Source organism: Trachurus japonicus, chromosome 1 (assembly GCF_045865225.1).
Source record: "Trachurus japonicus isolate A0001 chromosome 1, Traja_1.0".
NCBI classification, from domain to species: domain Eukaryota; kingdom Metazoa; phylum Chordata; class Actinopteri; order Carangiformes; family Carangidae; genus Trachurus; species Trachurus japonicus.
In genome coordinates this window covers 5657189-5679925 of record NC_140907.1, presented here as the reverse complement: position 1 = coordinate 5679925, position 22737 = coordinate 5657189, and the positions used below count along the sequence as shown (strand labels likewise).

The 22737-nt window shown below is 45.2% G+C and overlaps 1 protein-coding gene across 4 annotated transcripts in view; it reads right to left on the bottom strand.

Moving 5' to 3' along the window:
• Window positions 1-17141, bottom strand: part of LOC146991291 (adhesion G protein-coupled receptor L1-like) — a 44380-nt gene extending 27239 nt beyond the window's left edge. For 3 of the 4 annotated variants that reach the window (XM_085800841.1, XM_085801006.1, XM_085800925.1), the window contains exons 1-3: window positions 16421-17124; window positions 16201-16321; window positions 681-800 (exon numbers count right to left, since the gene is read on the bottom strand). In XM_085800841.1, the coding sequence (XP_085656967.1) occupies window positions 681-750 (70 nt within the window). In that variant the 5' untranslated portion in view covers window positions 751-800; window positions 16201-16321; window positions 16421-17124. Of the gene's footprint in view, window positions 1-680; window positions 801-16200; window positions 16322-16420 lie in introns of all 4 variants that reach the window. The other variant, XM_085801046.1, reaches the window with a different exon arrangement.
• Between the last annotated feature and the right edge of the window lie 5596 nt (window positions 17142-22737).

Sequence of the window (22737 nt, the reverse complement as noted above, 5' to 3'; positions counted from 1 at the left end):
TCATGCCATGTGATTTGTAGGTACATCACAACATCTTGTGTTTTCAGTCACTGGGGAGCATGAGGCTTAGCCTACTGGCTGTCAGGTGATTGGAAAATGCAATTTGACAAGTACAATACTTTTATTTTCTTTCATTTGAAGGCTGGCTGTCACTCACCCACACCTCTGTGTGCAAAGGCACCTGACTGCTATATTAAGCTGCATAAACCTGGGTTATTAGAGAAAAGCACATTAACATTACTTTAATCCGGTTAAGACGATGTTCACATCATCTGGAGTATCATGTACACATGAAAAGGTTTTTGCTGTATCGGGATTAACCCCAGCCAAACACATTGGTGAGATCAGTATGCTGCCAGTGCGCTCTCACTGTCTGTGGTGCTGAATGAGTCGATTGCTTCTGAAACAGTCCCTTCGGCAAACTGCATACTTAAAATCTTCTGCTAATCTTTTGCTTATTTGGGTCAGAGCATTTTCAGAACTTTGCCAAGATGACTTTGTGGTTCTTTGGAGTCAGAGAGGCTGAGTTATACTTCATGTCTCGCAAAACAATGACTTGTTATATCTGAGTCATAGATCAGCATAATCTATCGCTCTGCTGCTTTACAGTGTTTATGATTCATCTCTGCTGATTGCTGTGTCTGGATCAACACTTCAGAGGCGTCACGCTTAGCGCTTACCTTGGCCGGAAGGGGCGACGTGAGCCAGACTGAGCACACACACCCCCAGGAACCACAGTGACACAGCCATGCTGGGCGGGAAGAGTTAGCGCGTCACACCACCAGCCGTGTTAGGAGAGCCTGGAGAGAAAGCAGAAGAAGTGTGAGATTGAGAGTGAAGAGATGCACTGTCTTCTGTGTGTGTCTTCTGTGTGTGTGTGTGTGTGTGTGTGTGTGTGTGTGTGTGTGTGTGTGTGTGTATGTTGGAAGGTCAATAAAACAGTGCATGTCAGAAAACACAGCATGGCGGAGGTACAGAATAATCAGGATGTAGACAGAGAGGAATAAGAGATAGAGAGAAATAGAGATAACAATTGAGCAACCGGTGCAGTGAAAAGTCTCTCAGTCTGTTGTTACCATGGTGATAGCACAGTGCAGTCCGAAAGAAAGAGAGAGAAAGAGAGAGAAAGAGAGAGAGAGAGAGGTGAGATATGCTGGTTGTGTGTTTGGGAGAGAAAGCACACGCGTTTGAGTACGTGTTTTAAGTCTGTAATTAGCCAGGAGCAACAGTGGCCACTGACCCATAGAAGAGTCTTAATCTTTCTATCCACACACAGGCAGAGGGCATAGCTCAGCTTGGGCCACTTTTCAGTAATCCTAAATAAATGATGTTGTGGAGATGAGCTTTTCCACAGCAGGGCAGGGTAACGAGGTGAAGAGCTGACTGGAGGCACAGGTGATCAGAGGGCGATGCAGGGCTGTGGACTTTTATAAGGGAACATATGGACGAGCTGTAGCTAAATAATGGTCTCACTCTCCATCCGATGATGCATAGTCCCTTTAATTCAACATTCACTCAGTACACCACGAACAAACCGTAAACGGTAACAGAAAGAGAAAGCATAAAAGAAAAAATGATTATCTTCCTATCTCATACGGGGGTGAATTTCTATATAATTCACTTATTTTGATTTTATTGAGGCCTGCATTTCTGCATGAGTGAGGGTGTGTCGCTGTGACTAACAGTTGGATGAGTGTGTGCTTACCACAAGTGAGCTTGCACCAAAGTCTGGGATACACAGACTTTGCAAAACTGTGAGAAAAACACGCACATCAAAAAAGCCCAGTCACCTCCATTATTGGGTTGACTGGGAGGTTGGTACAGACAGGTAGCGACAAGACGGCACCGATGGTCTGTACTTCCAAACTGGGTGACATCACAGAGGCTGCGTCCATTTATCTACAGTCCATGTTTTCAACTCAGTGACAATCTCTGCTCAAAATAATCTCATGTATTTAAACGTTCATGTTTACAGTGTTACTGAGCTGCGTAAGACCCATAGACTGTAAAAAGAATGGACGTAGCGTCCGTGACGTCACCCATTGGTTTTGGGGAGTCGTTTTTGTGACTCAAATATGGCGGCCTGAACAGCGCCATGTTGGATTGGCCGGCCGAGAACCCGCCCACTGGCCTCGAAGCAGCTGTCCACGGAGCTGCTCGGACCTGTCACTCAACGTTTCCGCGCCCTGATTGGCCAGAATTTTAACCTAATAACAGTAAAACTATAGAGTTAAAAAAAAATTCACCCCCCTCAGAGTGTGTGCGGGGGTAGAAACTATCGATTGAGACGAAAAAACGTTCTGACACCAGGCTTTTAACATGTTTACTGAGGATGTAAAGTCGGCGATTTTAACATGGGGGTCTATGGGGAATGCTCCCTTCTGACACCAGCCCCCAGAGGAATCCGAGGGGATTGCAGTTTTTTGAACGCGGAAGTGAGCTTCACTTCTCAGACCGACAACTGCCCCCTTGGTAAGACCTGACCTTAAAGCCCCAGTGTGTAACTTATTTGGCTTTTTATTAGCAAAAATCTAATATTGCTTTCATAAATACGTATTTCACTGAAGTGGAATCACACCCGCATACAAATGAAAGCTTTCTCATACCTTAGAATGAGTTGTTACAAGTCGACAAGTGGGCGATGCACCGAACCGAGGCGGCCATGTTGCATCTCCATTTTTTACGTTGAGTGCCAGCGTGACCGTAGGTAACCACGGAAACTCAGCGGAGCTGTCGGCTCGGGGAGAAAGTTTTCCAGGTAGCGCCTGTTAAAACTGTCACCACTGTGTAGTGTGAGGAGGACGGAGGCACTGATGTTGCATTCAGGTGCAGTCAGGCAGACGGCCGTCGGCAAACCAACCAGATGTAATTTTACTCAACGAGAGAAAGACGGTAAAACGTGGGTCAGGTAAACAATACCACATCACCATGACAACATATTGTCACGCCTGTATTGTTTTGCCGCTTTTCACGCTTGTTTATCCTGTTACATGCAGCGTCTGTTGTCTGTCTGACGTCTGCCCGATTTCATGTGAATGCAACATCAAGAATACATTCAGATATGCAACCGCACCGCTAGATGGGGGGAATTCCTACACATTATACCTTTAAGGAAACCCTCTTGGACAAGAGTAGCATCATGGATACAGATTGCAGTTTGAGTTCCCTCCCCAGGTAAGTAGTAATCTCCTCAGGGTACACTTTCTGTTTCTCCTCCTGTACTTTTGCAGTGTCAGATCACCTAAAGCAGAGGTGCAGGGCTTTGTTTGCAATAAGCATTCAGTGTTCTTGCACCTTACATTTTTATTTGCAGTGTTTTTGCACTTTATATTTATTTATATAGGTATTGATTTTACTGTACTACTGTCATTCATCTTTCTGTTGTTGATTTGTGGTTGTGCTTAGTGGATCACCCTTCCTATGTTGATGATAATGTTTTTATTGTATGTGTCTGTTACAGGGTTTGCGTCATTTTTATGTCCTTGTCTACTGCAAAACTAATTGCCCCCCCCCCCCATAATGAATAAAGTTGAAGTTGAAGTTGAGCTGAAGTTGCAGACTCTTGTCCACAGCAGCTCATCTCTCAGCTTCTGGGGCCGTATTCACAAAGAATCTTAAGGTTAAAAGTAGCTCCTAAGGGCCGAATTTAGGAGTAACTCCTAAAAAAAGTGGGCGTGTCAGTCTTAAATTTAGGACTCCTAGTTTTTTAAAATAAGAGTAATTCACAAAGTATTTTAGGCCTAAAAGTAGCTCCTAAGTCTGGGAGAGCTTAAAAGTCCTCGTGAGGACTCCTGACTCAGTAAGACTTATTCACAAAGAATCGGAAATGGCTGCAGCCAGGCAAATGTTTTGGAGGCAATGGAGGACTGCGAATTGCTGCAGAGGGGGGGTGCTGGAGCACCTGCCCCTTTGCCCATTGATGCCCAAAGTGCCTTTTTGTCTGTGTTTTTTTTTTTTTTTTTTTGTTATCTACAACATTTTCGCTATAAAACGGGAGTAGTGACGGTGACGGTCTGTCCAATATAGGCGTCACAACGGTCGGACCGAGGTAACTGCGACCGCTGCGATGCAGTCATGCTGATGTGAGCCAAAAATATTTTTTAAAAGTTGGTGGGTGCGCTAGACACATATATCAGTTAGTAGTAATAGCTCACGTGATAGGGCAACTCCTCCAGTATATTAAACTTGTTCTCAGTCTGGGTTCGAATCCTGCTATAGGCCACAAATGTGGGTAATGCATTTTCTTTTCTCATCATTATTATGATCACCATATAATATTAGGGCTGTCAACGAATGTGAAAATGAATATTCGAATGTGGGAAGAAAAAAAAAACAGCGGCTGCTTTGCGAGTGTGCGCACTGACCCTCATAGGAGTTGCAGTTGCACAGCGTCACTCACTGCTGAAAGTGAAAGTGAGACTTGACAAAAACTGTAGCAGAAAGATGCAGATGGCAGAGAGAAACACGACTGGACAGAAAGTTCAGAGCCCAACTTGGCACAAGAATTGACGCAATCCATAGCAACGGGGCGTCACCAGGGCGTCACTCTTAGTTTGCTCTTAGTGATTTATCCTTAGTAAGAGTAGGTCTCAGCGGCTTTGTGAATAGCTTTTAAGAAAAAACTCCTACGTAAAAACTTTTAGCGCGAGTTAGGAGCACTCCTAGCGGTAAGATAAAAGGCTTTGTGAATACGGCCCCTGTTCTGTTACTCCTTTATGGAGTTATTTTTGTCTCATTAATATCTGTAAACGCACAGAAGGTGATCTACAAATGTTCCTTGGTTTGCACACGTGTTTTGCTATCCACAAAGGGTGATCTACAAATGTTCCTTGGTTTGCACACGTGTTTTGCTATCCACAAATACAAATTTCTAATTTGTAACTTGTATTTTGGTTTTTACAAATAAATGTGTATTTGTAAATATATTGTATATTTGTAAATGTATAATTTTCCATTTGTAAAAACAAAAAAGCCATTTGTAAAACCGAAAATTCTGTCTGTGAAGTGTGACTCTGCATTTGTGGATCACCAATCACACACACGCATCTCTTTCCGCAATGACGTAATTCTGAGACAATCCTGCCGAGATCCACACAGAATCCACAAACTCACAGCTGCTGATTCACAAAGGGCCGCTCTCCTCACCAGGAGGGGCAGTGTTGGCGAGGAGCTGAATGAAAACTAACGAAGAAGACTGCTATTGGTTTATCTCGAGAAATTATTTTAATTCCCACTGTTAATGCGTCACTTTATTAAGTTTTAATGTTTTTTCATGCGATAAAGTAACTGTTAAGACCCCCAATATGCGGTTAGTTTATCCAAATGACGCCTCTTTGGAAGTTTGCTCCGCCGTTCGCGGAGCAGTTAAGCTCCATCTGTGGAGCAGCTAAGCTAACTAGGCTACCACCGGACGAGCGGTCTATCACAGAGGCTACCGCCGGGCTGCTGTGGTGGTCGGCCGGCTAACCTCCGCTGTCATCCAGGTCTCCCCCGGCTCGTTTTTTCCCCCGGAATGATGAAGCTGGTTAGCCAGCCCACCGCAGCAGCCCGGCTGCTGTTTAGATCTGATTAGATGTTTAGATGTTAGACTGTTTAGATCCCCAATATGTGGTTATTTTTATACAAATGACGCCTGTTTGGAAGTTTGCTCCGCCGTTAGCCTAGTTAGCTGCTAACTAGGCTACCACCAGGCGAGCGGTCTATCACAGAGGCTATAGCCGGACTGCTGTGGTGTTCGGCCGGCTAAGCCGCGGCGTCTTCTCGGGGGAGAAAACGAGCACTTCAGTAAACCGGTTGCTGCCTCTGGATGAGCAGATCATCACAGAGGAAGCAGCCGGGGCTGCTGTGGTGGTCCGCCGGCTAAGCCGCGGCGTCATTCCAGGGGAGAGACCAGCCCCAACCCGGTTGCTGCCTCTGGATGAGCGGATCATCACAGAAGCAACAGCCGGGCTGCTGAGGTGGTCGGTCGGCTAATCTGCGTCGTCCTCCCAGGGGAGAAAAGGAGCCCATCAATCTACCGGCAGTTTTTTAGAGGTTTACCGCCGGCTGGATGAATTATTTTTAGGAGATACATGTTGTCTCATTCAGTGGTGTAGTCTGTAGGCTATATCAACAAACAAAACTATTTAGTCTATGATGGGCTATGTACAATCACCACCGCTTCAACAATAAATAAATGTTTTACAATGAAACGGTCAGTCAGTTGACATTAACAATGCAGGTCGTTTTCTCCCCTGGGAGGAGACCGCGGCTTAGCCGGCCGACCACCACAGCAGCCGGGCGGTAGCCTCTGTGATCGACCGCTCGTCCGGTGGTAGCCTAGTTAGCAGCTAACTAGGCTAACGGCGGAGCAAACTTCCAAACAGGCGTCATTTGTATAAAAATAACCACATATTGGGGATCTAAACAGTCTAACATCTAAACATCTAATCAGATCTAAACAGCAGCCGGGCTGCTGCGGTGGGCTGGCTAACCAGCTTCATCATTCCGGGGGAAAAAACGAGCCGGGGGAGACCTGGATGACAGCGGAGGTTAGCCGGCCGACCACCACAGCAGCCCGGCGGTAGCCTCTGTGATAGACCGCTCGTCCGGTGGTAGCCTAGTTAGCTTAGCTGCTCCACAGATGGAGCTTCACTGCTCCGCGAACGGCGGAGCAAACTTCCAAAGAGGCGTCATTTGGATAAACTAACCGCATATTGGGGGTCTTAACAGTTACTTTATCGCATGAAAAAACATTAAAACTTAATAAAGTGACGCATTAACAGTGGGAATTAAAATAATTTCTCGAGATAAACCAATAGCAGTCTTCTTCGTTAGTTTTCATTCAGCTCCTCGCCAACACTGCCCCTCCTGGTGAGGAGAGCGGCCCTTTGTGAATCAGCAGCTGTGAGTTTGTGGATTCTGTGTGGATCTCGGCAGGATTGTCTCAGAAATACGTCATTGCGGAAAGAGATGCGTGTGTGTGATTGGTGATCCACAAATGCAGAGTCACACTTCACAGACAGAATTTTCGGTTTTACAAATGGCTTTTTTGTTTTTACAAATGGAAAATTATACATTTACAAATATACAATATATTTACAAATACACATTTATTTGTAAAAACCAAAATACAAGTTACAAATTAGACATTTGTATTTGTGGATAGCAAAACACGTGTGCAAACCAAGGAACATTTGTAGATCACCCTTTGTGGATAACAAAACACGTGTGCAAACCAAGGAACATTTGTAGATCACCTTCTGTGCGTTTACAGATATTAATGAGACAAAAATAACTCCATACCCTGATAGCATCAGATGGAGCCTGAGGAGGAAGTTCTTCAATAGCAAATCCACACATGTTGGTGATACAGGGTGAGTCAATGGTGAGGCAATGAGCTGTCTATAATGCTCCACCCTAGATCTGTGTGAACTGTGTGCTCCCAGGATTACTTGTCATGGTCAGTGTCCTGTTAAAAGACCAATTTTTCTGCAATTCAGAGGTAGGAATGTGTGTTTGATTTACTGGTATGCAATCTTTGGTGTGAGCAGGGCGGAAATCAATGAGGATTGTGGAGTTGTAACCTCACACTCTGAGCCCTTCCATCCTGCATTACTGTTTGTGTAATGCATCCTTTTTGTCTGTAAAAGTTACAAGTTATGTTTTGGTTTGCAGGCCACTGCTAACATCTTGGTTAATTAAAGGGATAGTTCACCCAAAATTCAAATTTCACTCATTATCTACTCACCCTCATGTCGACTAAGAGCTGTGAGAATTTTCAGAGTCCTCCGTGCCTTCTCTTAGTTACAGGGGGGTCCGCGCAGCAGTATTTGTCCATATAATGGTTGTGAATGGATACCAACTTTCTTCGTCCAAAAAGACACACCAAAAAACATCCAAATACCTCCATAGTGCTCGTCTGTAATGTCCCTCTTGTATTGAAGTCCCAACATGAGAAATTCTCACAGCTCTTAGTCGACATGAGGGTGAGTAGATAATGAGTGAAATTTGAATTTTGGGTGAACTATCCCTTTAAGGACGTTGACTGTGTTGAGTGTCCAGCAGTGCACAAATGAGACTTTGCAAATTTGGATTGCTGAAGGAAGAGAGCCACACTGAAATGATCATGGAGATGGATGGTCCTCAGTCTCCACACTGAGAGACAACATGGTAGCTGCTTCATCTGGTGCTTGGATTGGAGGCTGACAGTGGTTTGACTTTAGCGACGGTGATCATGTCGTGTCATGGAGCCAGGATGCGGGTTTTCATTTTCAGGTTTCACGTGAGTTCCTGTGATGCTGATCTTTCACACTACAGCCTGGATGTTGCTGCTGCACTTCATATATTCAGTCTTTCATCCAGAGGTTTTCCTGTGAACTCAGAACAGCTGTGTATGTGATGTTCCCTGTCTTGACAAAACAACTCCAGTGACTTTGAACTTATTGTGTCTTTTCAACTTTCTGTGTATGGGCAACTCCTCTTTTTTTTAAGATTTTGTTTACAGAGAATCTCTGCTTCCCTTAGCGTGAAGGTGACAATGTCCCTGAAGTTTGGAAATTCCTGCTTGAGTAAGATGGCGCTTCCACTGTGACGCTGCTCAGTCAGGTACGTTCTGAACAAACTTGAGTTTCTTTCTTCTTCTTTTTTGCAGTCATTCAGAATATCAAGACCTTGAACATGAGACATGGCTTCCTGACATGAATGTAGAAATGCCCTAAATCCTTTGGCTGGGTCTTTGGGCCAATTAGCCAGGTTATTTTCCTGATGTGCTTGAGACCGTTCCAGGAATCTTCATCATCTCTCATTTCTATAAAAATTGCCATCAATTGTCTTTCTAGCAGTAGTTACACACTTCCACAAATAATGAATGTCCCGTGTATGTGTGGTACTCGTCAAAATGCAAGTGTGTGTGTGTGTTGTGTGTGTGTGCTTGCGTGTGTTCTTTTTTTGACTTGCTTTTCTCTCCGTCTTCTTGTTAGGTAATGATGGCAGACAGATTTAGGTCACTCCTCAACAAATGTCCAACATGCATTCAAAGACTCGTGCTTATGCGTCCAGCACACACACACACACACACACACACACACACACACACACACACACACACACACAGAGCGAGAGAAAGAAGAAAGAGACCTCTGCCTTCTTTAAGTCCACTGAACCAACAAGACTGTAGTAATAAAGGCCCCAGGACCACCGTGATATGAACGCGCACACAAGGTCTGCAGAAGAGGAATCTTTCCGTTTTTTTTTATTTTTTTTATCTCTCTCATACACACACACATTAACACACATATACACACAATACGTCTCATCTCATCCAAAACCCTTGTGGCAGCATGTTCTTTTGCTTGCAACCCCCATTGCTCTCTCTCTCTTTCTTGTGCACACACACACGCACACACACACAAACCCTTAAGTGTTGATGCAGAGTAAGTAGAGCAAGGATGCTGATGGGCCTTGACAAAGCCACACACCCAGTCCCCCCTGTTTGCAGCACCATGCTCCCAGCTTGCAACCAAACTCCAGCCCCAGGCCACCAGCCGGCCTACTTGGAGCAGCAGCAGTCTCTAAGTGAGAGTGTGTGAGTAGTGTGAGCCTGGAGTGAAATAAATTACACTCACACAGGCATTAATGTACATGTACACCACAACCACAAACATACAGGCAACACAGAGACATTGCATTTACTGCATCATGTACCTTTAAGTTAAACACTAAATAACTGTTTAGTGATGCAATAGTAAGAGAAAATCAATCAACAATAATTGTGGTTCATCCCTTTAATTCAGTGGTTTTCTCTTTTCAATTATCCCCAAGTATCTTAAAATTGCCTTATTCAGAACTGCCTCAGCTCCAGCTCCCCATTCGAGCTGAATGAGTGAAATATTTCATGGTTTTGATCACTGCCTGTTCCATCAAATAGTCTAGATGTTTGTGAATAATTTTATTTCAGCCTGACACATTTGGTACGTTGGGAAAATGTTTTAATCTCCTCTTTAAAATGATGATCTGTGGTTTTGAACAGCGTTTGGAGTCACAGCGTGAGTTTTGTTATGACAGATGCCATTGAGCTTTAGGGGGTTAATTAATTTATGAAGGAAGACTGGCAAATATCTGTTGGCACCAGCTTCTGAAACATGAGGATTTGTCATGTTTTCCTGTTCTATATCAATGTGAATTGAACTATTTCAGAGATTAAACTGTTGGCTAAGGCATACACTTTAAAGTTTTAAGTTGGGGAGCTTGTTATTGTCATTCGACTATTTTCAATACAGAAAAAAAGAAAGAATCCATTAATATAAAAAAAAAATAACAGAGAGATGAAATAAGAATGAAAAGAAAACCTTAATGACAGAGGTCGATCAGGAGTCAGCCAAATAAATCCTGTGTGGTTTAGCTCCTCGAAACTTTGAACAATAGATAAAAAAAGAAAATCTAACTGACTCACTGCTGTGGAAAGAAAACGATACCTGAAAACCATTAGAGCCAGCCTGCTAGAAATCATTCAGACTGACATGAAATCATATCAGGTACAAAAGAATCACACAGTTAGAGGTGGAGGCCATGAAATCAACAGAGACAGATCAAGATAAAGAGGGAGAGTAACCTCCCCCCTTCTGGTCTAAGAGCTATCAGAGCCTGAGGGTGGATCACTATGAAGCATAACGCGACAAAACAGCCTTAAAGTGTTATGCTCCTAATGGATGAATGAATGTGTGTGTGTGTGTGTGTGTGTGTGTGTGTGTGTGTGTGTGTGTGTGTGTGTGTGTGTGTGTGTGTGTGTGTGTGTGTGTGTGCAACGCATGTGATTGAGAGAGAGAGATCATTTAATACAGCAGAGGCAGAGATTAGACTTCTGACAACACAATGAAAGCAAAAGCTTTATTAGGTGTGAAATACTTCTTAATAACATCAATGGCAAGAATTTTCTCGTTGCAGACGATTAGGATTAAGGAAGGATTTTAAAACACACTACAGTGCCCTCTGTGACTCTGAGCCTGTTTCAGACCATTGACCTCTACAGCTCCCAGAGGGCCGGGGCTTTTTAGAGCCTATATGTTTGTCTGGTCGATGCGTGACTCTGGGGAATGGAGGTGTCGCCCTCTGTCAATCATTCGCTTGTTGCAGGCAGCAAACAGCAGGAGGAGATTGCTTGCAGATATATCCAGACCATGTTTTTTTTTTCCAAGTCATTTTCAAAGTCATCTGGTATCTCTGGCCATCTGTTTTCATATATTCTTCAAATAAAAGACAAACCTAAATGTTTAATACTAACACATGTAAAAATGAAGATTTTTATTTCATTTTATTTTATTTATCCTCTATGGCCAATGGGCCATAACCCCAGAATGCAGCCTCACTGGATTAAAAGCATGTTATTTCTCTGTGTCCTATAAGCACTCTCTCTGTGTCTGAGACTGAGGAGACTGTTTGCCCATTTATCACTGTTTTGTTTTCCACCTGATCAGCATACAGTGTGAAGCAGAGTTGTTGAAATCCAAAAAAAAAGGCATTTGCTGGTTTCAGCTGCTCAAGGATTTGAAGCTTTTGTGCAAAATGATGCAGAATGATCCTGTACCTTTGATTGATAAGGATATAAATCTGATTGGCAGCTTCATAAATAACAGGGCTGGACTGTCACCTTTTAGCCAGTCTGCCCTGTCTTCCTTTTTCTGACTCTTTAGTCCCTTTAGTTGCATCGCTGCACCTGATCTTACAGGGCCCCCCAACCAAACAAATCACCTGACCCCTGCTCACATGGGCATGTTGAATATGCAATATGCTGATAATCGGCCAAAACAATACAGCTGAAGATGATACTTTGCCTTGTGGCATTTTTTAGTACCTTCTCTCATTTCATTGACAAAACAAAAAAGCTACAGTTGGAACAGTTATTTAGTCATGTTTGCTGGAACTGTTACTTTATTCTGCTAGAAGTACATGAAATTTAGGACAAAAAATCCAACTCCTCTGGCTCCACCTACAGCCTGGAATTGGATTTGCAAAAACCCAACGCTCCCAGAGTTGTTCCACCAGTCAGGTAGAGAGGGCAGGAGCAGCAGCCAATCACAGCAGACAGGTACCCCACCCCCCACCCCCGCTACAGAGAATCACTATCACCTTTAAAACATAATATGGAGCAGCCGAAAAATATAAAACTGCCGATGCTATACCGCTGACAACGACTGCCTGCACAGCGAAAGTGAGTAAGAAGAAGAGTGTGTTCCGTGCTGATGGAGATGCGAGATGGAGTCTCTGGTGGTTGCTATGGATACGGTGCGCCTGCTCCCTAGCTTGTGTGCGTGCGCTTCGGCTACCTCGCCTGTGGGGTAGCAAGTGTAGCTTTAATTAACAAAGAAAACAGCAGCAGTAGTTGCAGACTATTGTTCCGGAACATTTGTACAAACAACATATTCATTGCCCGATTTATCTGACTTAATTTTTGTATTATTATTATTTTATTTAACCTTTATTTTATCAGGTAACATATTCCACAGCCTGGGAAGCGTGACAAAACACTTGTGGGGCGACAGACAGTGGGTGGGCCAACAGAAAAGCAAACAAACACAAGACAAGAAGACAAAGAACACAAAGGAGAATGACTGACTTGTTTGGTGATGCCCATTTAAGAGTCAAAAAGTTGTTGTCACTACAACACGACATGACACAAGAGGCACTGACTTAAGCCCTTTGTCTATTGGAGCAGGCTGCAGATCTGCTACGCAGGGTTTCTGAAGAGTTCAGCAAGTTAAAGCTAAGACTTTTTCACACCCCATGTTATGTAATGGACTTTTTCATGGACATATAACCAAAGTATGAAAGCATGATAAGAAGGATGATATGGGCAGAATTGTTTCAGTAGGTTGCTTCTTCTTAATGTTGCCCATGAAGTTGAAATTATTATTATTTTTTTTTTACCTCTTCTCATGAAATCATTGTGACAATGTGATTTATTCTTGATAGATAAAGTGTAAATCTTCTCAAATCCTTATTGATCGTCCAAACATATCACTGTGAAAATTAAACCACAATTCACCGTTTTAATAAGAATAAAAAGAGGAATGTGCCTGAAAACAAAATAATTCCAACTTTATGGGCAACAATGTATGAAAAGTCAATCCTAATGATATAAGTTGGCTATGGAAATTAATGCAACATGGATGTGCATAGGCAAAAAATGAATAGATTAACAGATAAAAAATGATCAGTCATATGTTTTTGCTCAAATAAGCATGGTGAACAGCCTGCTGCAGTATAACCCACTGTCAGGTTTTAGGCATATAACATCTCAACCAACCTGCAATCAGATATGGAAATATCTCATACAGTAAGTAACATAAATGTAAAATAGATTTGAAAAAGCTCTGCTCCTAGTTTTGACAATAAATCAGCAGGTTCAGTAAGCTATCCCACATCCTGGAAAATCTAAATCCCAATATGTGAAGTGAGCTGGAACCAAAGCTGCCAATTATTCCTAATGTGTTTCGAATGTTAATCACAGGATGCACATCTACAGGTGCAGTAATGTATGAAGCTGACTGAACACATGTTGCTTTTAGTCTTATAACATTTTAAATGCCTGCAGCACCAAGGGGTTTATAACCATAGGCTCCTTAAGGATAAAATACAGAAAAATGGATTTAGAGAAGTGGCACCATTGAGCAATAGATATGATCTCGAGCTCTTACTTACCACACACTAACATGGTTTCAGTTAAAATTTCTACTTTTCCAAGAGCAAGACAGTTATGAGCAAAACATACTGTTGACAAATACTGAGGTGACGTGCCGTCTGTTGCCCCTTTTGTGCTGAATATGATTTGTGTGTCAGCATAACCTGTGTTACTATTCAACATGTCACCCAGACAAAACCGCTGGACAAAGAACAGGATTGTGATCCTGAGGCGTGACAAAAATGTCATGGCTACACAAACTGCTTCAGCTTCTTCTACAATCGCTGGCTGAGGTGTGACAGAGCAGAGCCGTGTGCATCCAGTAGCTTTTGTTTGGAAGAGGAAGGCAGAGCGGCTGAGAGCTCTGGACTTCAGGTTGGAGCAATATTTGTCTCCTGTCAGGGATTTTGTCAGAAAGGTCTGCTGAGGATTTCTGTTAGTTTTATACCACTTGTACTGGTTTTTAATGTTTCACTCCTCAGTTTACCCTACAATGTAAATAAACTCATGATATATCATTTTATGCAACCTAGTAGCTCCACAATGTGAGCATACAGTAATTCAATTATAATTACATTGCTTGCTCAAATGTATTTGAACAAATACCTGTCTGTATTTATTATTTTGTAAAAAAAAAAAAAAAAAAAAAAAGGTTGATAAGTTGTGCATTTAGAGACAATATGGATATGACAACCAAGCAGGTCGTCACTGTCTATAATCACCGAGCTGTAAAGCTGCTATCAGTCCCATGGAAACACAGCAATATCATAGTAATTATTCGTCTGACAATTGATTGAACAACCACTGTGATAACTGAGTGCCGATTGTAGCCAAATGTTTTCAATGTCCTGTGGGTCAGAGGCAAAGATTTGCTGCCTTAATTTGTTTTATATGATTTTTTTTCTGTCATAAGTGATCAAGGGTTTAATTGTTGGTCAAATAAAACAACCAACCCCTTAGGCTTCAGGGAACTGTGATTCATTGTGCCTTTCTTTTTTTTTTAAAAACTGTAATCTTTTAATCATGAGAATAATTGGCTGGTTGATCGATGAGGAAAGTAATCATTAGCTTTATTAATATGTAAAATGCAGTCTTGTATCACAATGCTGATATTACACTGTTCTATCCGCCCACAGCTACCGACTGACTCAGTGTGTGTGACTGATGCAAGGAGGCATGATAGGAACCTGTTTGAAGTGAAACAGAAAAAGGGACAAATATGTTGCCTTTTACAAGTCAAATAATAGAAAATCCATCCAAATGTGTGTGTGTGTGTGTGTGTGTGTGTGTGTTCATGCCTGTGTGTGTGCCTGCCTGAGTGGTTTAAACAAATCAGTTTCTCCTCAGTTGATGTAAATGATCCCTACATGGAAGCAAACCTTGTTATGTTTGTTTTCTCCTTTCCAACTAACATGCACAGTGTGGCCACACGCACGCACGCGCTCGCACGCACACACACACACACACACACTAGGTGAGTCACCGAATGTGCACTCAGATATTTTTTGCGTGTGAATCATTTCAAATCAGTCATAATTTTCATCTCTCATACACAAAACCAACTACTATTACGCAAATTAAATAAAACGAATATAAACGACATCTTTGCACTCAGAAAATTCAGCCTGACAGAGGAAGACGTGTCCTGTCAGGCACCTAGCTATTTGTCTCCACTCCCATTAGTCTTTTTCTTCATTTCCTCTTTTCTTCACCTCCTTCTTCCCTTTTCCGTCTCTCTCTCTCTCTCTCTCTCTCTCTCTCTCTCTCTCTCTCTCTCTCTCTCCCTGCATCTTTCCCCTTCACGGTCACTGCTGCTCTCCCTCCCTGGCCTCCTCCACTGACCCAGTCCTCTCTTCCCCTCTCTGAAATATTGATAATGGACTCTCACTCGGTCTGCTGCTGTCTTTCTCTCCATCTCTTCTCTCCTCATGCTCCTATCTGGGGTCAAACATCCAAACAGCCCTTCACAGTGTGCTGTGTTTAGACTGCTTTTCACTGCAGCACACACACACACACACACACACACACGGCAACGAAAGGTGTGTGATAATCAACATAATTCAGCCCCCACTGGTGAGTGACAGACCTCTGTGGTGGTGGTGGTGGTGGGCCAGCGTGGGACACCCTGAGTCATTTGTGCCACCCCCCCCCACCACCACCACCACCACCACCTGCACTCCTCAGACGCCCAAGAGGAGGCCAATCACGTGCCCATGAATATTTCACAGCACTCACGGTGCCTCACACTCCTAGCCTACACCACTGACCCAGCTTCAGCAGGGCAGCCAGCAGCCAGAGGCCCAGCACAGCAGCAGCAGCATCAGCATCAGCATCAGCATCAGATCCATGTCCCTCAGTCATCACATGGCCCTGACAGCAGCAGCAGCAGCAGCAGCAGCAGCAGAGGAGCAGGGCACCTCCGCTGTCTTCCCATGCATTGATCATATGAGTTAGTGCGTGCGTGTAGAGAGAGGGAGAGAGAGGGAGAGAGAGAGAGAGAGGAGGGGCGGGGTGCATCCTTATAGCCTATATCCATATCTTACCGTCAATTCTCCGATTTCCCTCCTCCTCCTCCTCCTCCTCCTCCTCGCTCACTGCGTCTCCCGCATTCCGTCTCTCCGCGCCCTCACCCACTGTACTCTCCCCCTTTTCTCCCGCTCCGCTCTGCCCGATGCATGAAAAAATATATATAGGCCTATATAACGGATAAATAAAAAATAAATAAAAAAAATTTTGAGCCGGGGTAACGGTGATGGGCGCTACCTGCGGGGCTACTCGGCAGTCATTAGCGCGATATGTCCAACAACAACAGGGCGTCCTCTCCTCTCCTCTCCTCTCCTCTCCTCTCCTGTGTTCAGTGTACTGTGTAGGGCTCTGCTCTGCTGGACCTCACACCCTCCCTCCGTCCTGTCGAGGCGCGTTGTCTTCCCCGCTGTGCTGTGTGACTGTGCGTCACGTTGGTATCATAATTCCCACGGGTTTCATGCCCGGAGATGCGGGCTATAGGCCTTATAGCTCCGACGGATGATGAAGAATACACCGATCACATACGAAAACAATAATTAGGCGCAAACTGACGCACAGACCCTCGCTCGCTCTGCTTCCCTTCGTCGATTTCTACACCTCATCGAGCACACTTGTCATTGTTGATCGTGCGCTTCCGATGTCGTTCAATTACATCCTTGCATTTAAAGGAAAATAACGTCGACGTGACAGCAGCCGCTTTGCATATCCTTGAAGAATCGTGATGAGGCGCAGCAGCACATCAGGACGGATATGGGGGATATGTCAGGATTTAAAAAAAAGAAAGAAAGAAAGAAAAAGAAAAACAGGGGAGGGATCGTGTTATGAAATGGTGCTGAGATAAAAAATAAAAAGACAACAGCTGGACAGCCAGGAGAGATAAGGTTTCCCGCTCCTAGCCTCGCCTTGCATCCGTCCTCCTCTCTTCTTCCTCTTCTCCTGGCTTTCGCTCTCTCGCTCTCTCTCTCTCTCATCCGCTGGTTCGCTTGTTGCGCGTTCTGCACTCGAGAGCGCGCGACGCGTGTGTGCCTGTGTGTGTGCACGTGTGTGTGTTTGTGTGTACGCGTGCAGAGACAGAAAGCGAGAGGGTGGTGTATGCAGGGGGAGGAGGTGGTGGTGGTGGGGCTTGGACTATATTATCAAGGTTTGTCTGAGTGAGCAACAATAAGGTGCTGTGTAGGCAAAAGGGACGGGGAAGGGAATAAACAGAGGTTCATGTTTATTTAGGCCTCTCCTTTGACCAGCTTGGCTTTAGGTTGAACACTTGTATCACAAGAGCATGAGAAAGAGGAGTTGTTGTGTTTGCTGCGTGGCCTGCGTGCAGCACAGTGCACGTCCAGCAGGCATTTGCAATATGTCCATTAGCCCTGACAGAAAACGTGGCCTATTTGTCAGTCTGTCTATAACACTGGATGCTTTGACATACATCATCATGTCACTGTCATTTACAAAGCCCACACCAAACCTACCAATCAAGCAGTCACTCTGTGATGACACACTTGTTTCATCATCTGTCTGCAGATGTTGTTTTTTTCTTTTTGCCCCATCTGCTCCTGTCATTACTACAATGCAAGAAAGCACCATGTTTATAGTATTTAAGATGTAATAGCACATCCTTATGAGGCCCAAGTCACCCAAAGGAGAGACGAAAACCTCCCATCTTCGACTATAGTCTGGCAGAAGCGAACTGTTGCAGATAAGGATCCTGACTTATCATAATAAAAGCATAATCTATACAGTTTACATGTGCGGGGAAGTGTGCAAAGGCTAAACACCGTCTCCAGGATGAACAGGCTGAGTCACAGTCAAAGGAAACCACTCATTATGTAGAAAAGCCAGTTTCTCCATCATTTCACTTGATTCCCTTTGAATGGCTCTGATTGCTTCTTGTGTAGTCTGTAAAGTACAGCTAGACTTCATAAACACTCGGAGCACAACAGTCGCTAACAAAATTATTTTAATGGTGCTGAATAATTCATTGATTTCAGATTATGCATGGCATGTTTTGATTGGGTGGTACAAAATGATCATGTGTGGGGGAAGAAGGAAAAAAGAGAAACTGTGTATTACGGAACTGTGTCGTTGACAATGGAGAGATGGTTGGAATAATCTGTCCTGGGTGTAATAAAACAAGCCATTATGGTAAGGCTTGGCTCAGGCCTAACCTTGGCTTGACTGTTCACTTGGCAGCATTGAGAGTTGTAAAGACAGCCAATTCTACGCTATAAGGTCAGCACTGGTTAGCAGCATTCATTGTTTCTTTAGATAGTGTTTTACACTACTTTTTATTGTTTGTTGGCATATCCACCACACCCACTTATACTGGGGCTGTGTTTGCAATAAGACCACAGTCACACTGCATAGCACTGATATAGAAAGCAAAGCCGACCACAATTACATCAGTTTGACATTTCTAATCCATGGACAGCATGAGAAATGTCTGTGTTTACTGATATTCAGTTGGGGTTTTGTCTGGCTGAACAATACAGTGTAGCATGGACAGCAGGGGTTGTGATAAAGGTTTTTAAGTAGATATTTGTAGGTTTTGTCATTACTGCATAGTTAGCATAGCATCGACACATCTTGTCATACCAGTCATGCCAAGAGCTTCAGCCACTGATAGATTTACAGTCGAATAATGCGTCCTCTGAGCAGCTGTGTCTTGCCGTAAGAGAGTGATGAGTCGGTCAGACCAGGCTGAAGCTAGCTGGTTAGCATGCTAGTAGAGGAAAACGGGGGGGGGGGGGGGGGGGGGTCCTACTGGTTTTCCTACTGGTTTTTACCTTAATTAAAAACAGCTTTGGAGTAATTGTGATGGTAAGATAACTGACTTGTAACTTGTTACAGGGAGTATGGAGGCTCTCTGCCTGCAAGATCAGTCCCTCCGACCCGGTGTCCCAGCTCGTCTCAGTGGCACCGCAATACAAACGTGCCCATAACCCATAATCTTAAAACAGATAAGACTACACAAATATACATTGTAACACGTGTATGATATATAACATTATCCACCGCTGATTTCTCGCCGGCTTAATTGAAAACAAATGCACATGGCCTGGAGGAGGGTTAGGAAACCAGCAGAAAAGCAACCAGACTTGCATAGTTCCCCTTTAAAGGATAATTTCCGTTTTTTTTACAACCTGGACCTTATTTCTAGCATAAAATACGATCATTTACTCACCCAGACAACTTTGGTGTCATTTGGAGTCGTTTTGATGAAATTAGCCCCAGTGGAGCTGTATCAAAGGCTCTTATTCTGAAGGAGCATGCTCTTGTTGTGAAGGAGCGCCTCAGGAAGTGACGCAGTCACCACCAGTGAAGAAGTGAGAGCACACAGGAAAGGTCAAGCTGACAGAGTTTTTTTCTCCTTCCCCTTTCTCACCTGCGTTCACCGTGGACTTATAGTATTTTTTCGCCTGAAACACGGTCGTTTTTTGTTTGACGAGGGTTATTGTGCCACTCCAAATGTTTAAAGCTATGGTCTACGATTTGGAGCATTGGTAATTATTATTAACATTGTTTATACAGTGATTATGGTCCTGTGGTCCGATATACACAATATAAATAGCAAAAAGAACCAAAAAAATCCATTCAGTCTATCAGCCGTGGGCCTGCATAGAAATTGACCAATGGGCGCCGCGCGCCCCGTCCGGCTCCCACTGGCTCGTACCCTCCATCCAATCCCCTCGTCTCTCCTGCTCCTCCTCGACCCGCCTCGTCCCCACCCCCTCCGCTTAGAAACTACAAGTAGTTTGTAACCGCTCTGAGCTGCTCAGACACAGACACATGAACCCACCAATTCAGCCCCTGCTGCCCCCCACCCCCGGTCGGTCTGCCGAAAAAAAGCCCCACTAGGATTCAGAGAAGCACATACAGAAGCACAGAATGTGTTGCTGCCCTTATTACCGGTACCGGTGTCGCGTCGAGTCTCCCTGATCCTCTCCCCGACACACAGCTGCTTCCAGCCGCAGCCTGACCGGGGTGCTCTGCACCCTGCACACCGCGGCCCTGCTGAGCTCCTGGTCTTCCTCCTCTCCCTGTCACACAGCCGCTTCCAGCCGCAGGCAGCCGCAGCCTGACCAGTCTCTCTGCACTGCGGCGCCGCGGAGCTCCAGGCCCCGGTCTTCCTGCTCCTCTTCCCCAGACACAGCACCCTGTGGCCGGTCACCCAGCGCGAGGAGTCTCCCTGTAGCATGAGGCTGTGCTAATGGTTGCTAATGGCGGCGCTGCTCGTACCAGCGGTCGCCGTTGCCGGGGACGGCGACGACGGTACTGGTACCGCCTCGTTACCGGCAGCTGGTGCACAGCGGTGGCGCCAGCCCCGATGCCGCCGCTGTGCACCAGCTGCCGGTAACGAGGCGGTATTAGTGGACTAGCGCCGAGCACAGCCTCATGCTACAGGGAGACTCTTCGCGCTGGGTGACCCAGGACAGGGTGCTGTGTCTGGGGAAGAGGAGCAGGAAGAGTCGGGGCCTGGAGCTCCGCGGCGCCGCGGTGCAGAGAGACCCAGGCTGCAGCAGCGGTGCTGAGTTTATGTTGAACAGGTAATCTTTTTATTCGTTTTATTGTGGAAGTTGTGACTGTGAATATGACATTTTACTCTGCATTCAAAGCCGCGTTTGGTTTCTGCAGGCAGCAGGCTTGTTGCTTGCTCCGCTCTGCTCTGTGAGGGGAGGGGGGGGAGGCGTGTCGCGAGGAGGTCCCGAGGGGCGGGCCATACGAGCTCAGAGGGGAGGGGCGGGGGTGTGTGAGAGGTGCTTTTTTCAAATTTTTCTCATCCTCTTTCAAAATGTAGACCATAGCTTTAAGTGAATGAACAAAGTGAGTATCGCTTCATACTGTGTTATACTGTGTTTACTAGCACACTTAGCTAAATATCGTGTGCTTTCTGCCGCCGGACGGTAATGGAGGTCCGTGGTGTTTACATTGTTCATGAATATACTGTGAACGCTGGTAGCCGAGTGTTGTGTGTGTGTCCAGCAAGCTAGCTGTCGGAACGTAATGTCGTTTGGGTCGTTAATTTATCAGCTGTCGGCCGCCATGTGTGCCGAGTGTTGTCTTTGTTTATACCCTGCTTCGCCAGGAGAGGGAGCTATTGACCACTAGTTAACCTATACCTGTGCTCCTGTGGATTTAAATGCATTACTGTTGCATATAAAGAAAAGACACTTATATATTCTGATTGTGTAAACATTTATTATTCCTTTTATTATTTAAATACATTTATTATAATGGCTATGTGGTTTGTTACTATTTTGCAGAACTATATACAACAACATTGAGTGCACAATAAATGCCACCATCAGCGAACCTGCAAGCCTCATTACTGTGTCCTGACCGGCACCTCATCTTGACCGCTGTAACAACCTTAAAAGAGCTAGCGCTACAACTTACCTCTGAAACATTGGTCCTTCGAGCCGGATTTACAGCTTTCAAGATGCTATCAGACGAAGAGCGCTTCGCTGATGCTAGACCCAAGCGTCACACACGTCGACCTGCCAAGCTCCAAGATTTCAACGTGGACTACGTGGAGAATCGTCATCGAGGCTCATCATGGTGGAGACCGCCACCCTCCTCCCCTCCCCCTGAGCTGGCTTCCCCCCTCCCCCAGTACGGTCTAGTGAACCTGAGTCACCATCACTCACCTCAGCCTCCCTCTGGTGGCTTCCCAAGGGATGCTGCTCACCTAGAGACGCCTCAGCTAGCCCAGAGACACCTCCAGAGGAGAAACCTAGCCATGGATATCTTACCTGGAGCTCCCACCTCACAGCTGTGGAGCTCTTATCGGGACCCTGCCTTCCATCCAGATATCCAACGCATACAGGAAGAGAACACAGGACTACTACAGTCTCAACAGGCCTTTCAGGCTACATTAAAGGAACTGTGTGAAGCTCGAAAGGAGATGAGAGAACTAATAGGTGAAGCCCGCTCATTGAGGGAGGATATGAAACGGTCCACTGACTCTGCCTCAAGTCACAGTAGCTACAGACATATTGGGGCCAGTGCTGCAACCTCCCAGCCCAATCCTACGTTTCTACAGCCTGATGAAGAATCCGAGGAGGACTGGCCTGCTCCTCCACCCTGGCCTGAACCGGAGGATAACATGCTGGCGGGTATGAGTGATCTCAACTTAGGGCCACGGGACATGGACCAGAACCTCCCTCCTCGCAGTCAGCCAAATCAAGCCCAGTCGACCTGTTATCCCCCTACTTCAGTCTCTTCACACCATCCCCCCTACCCCACTTATCTTCCCCCCTATGACCAGGCCCTGCCTCATCCCCTGCTTCAGCCCTATCAACCACACCCTCACCCTGCTCCTGTCTACACAGGCTCAAGACCCTCAGTACTGCCCCAAGTAGCCCCTCCCCCAACAGCCACCAGGGTGACGCCCAGCTCTCTCCCCACCAACCAACCTGTAAAGCCCCCTGTGTCCGAACTGGTGTACAGAGGCCCCAAGCCCACAATCCCAAAACTCACTCAGCCAGACCCGAGTGAGTTTGCTCGGCTCCGCCTTGCATTGGAGAACCTGCTTCCACCAGACTCCACAGAACTATTCA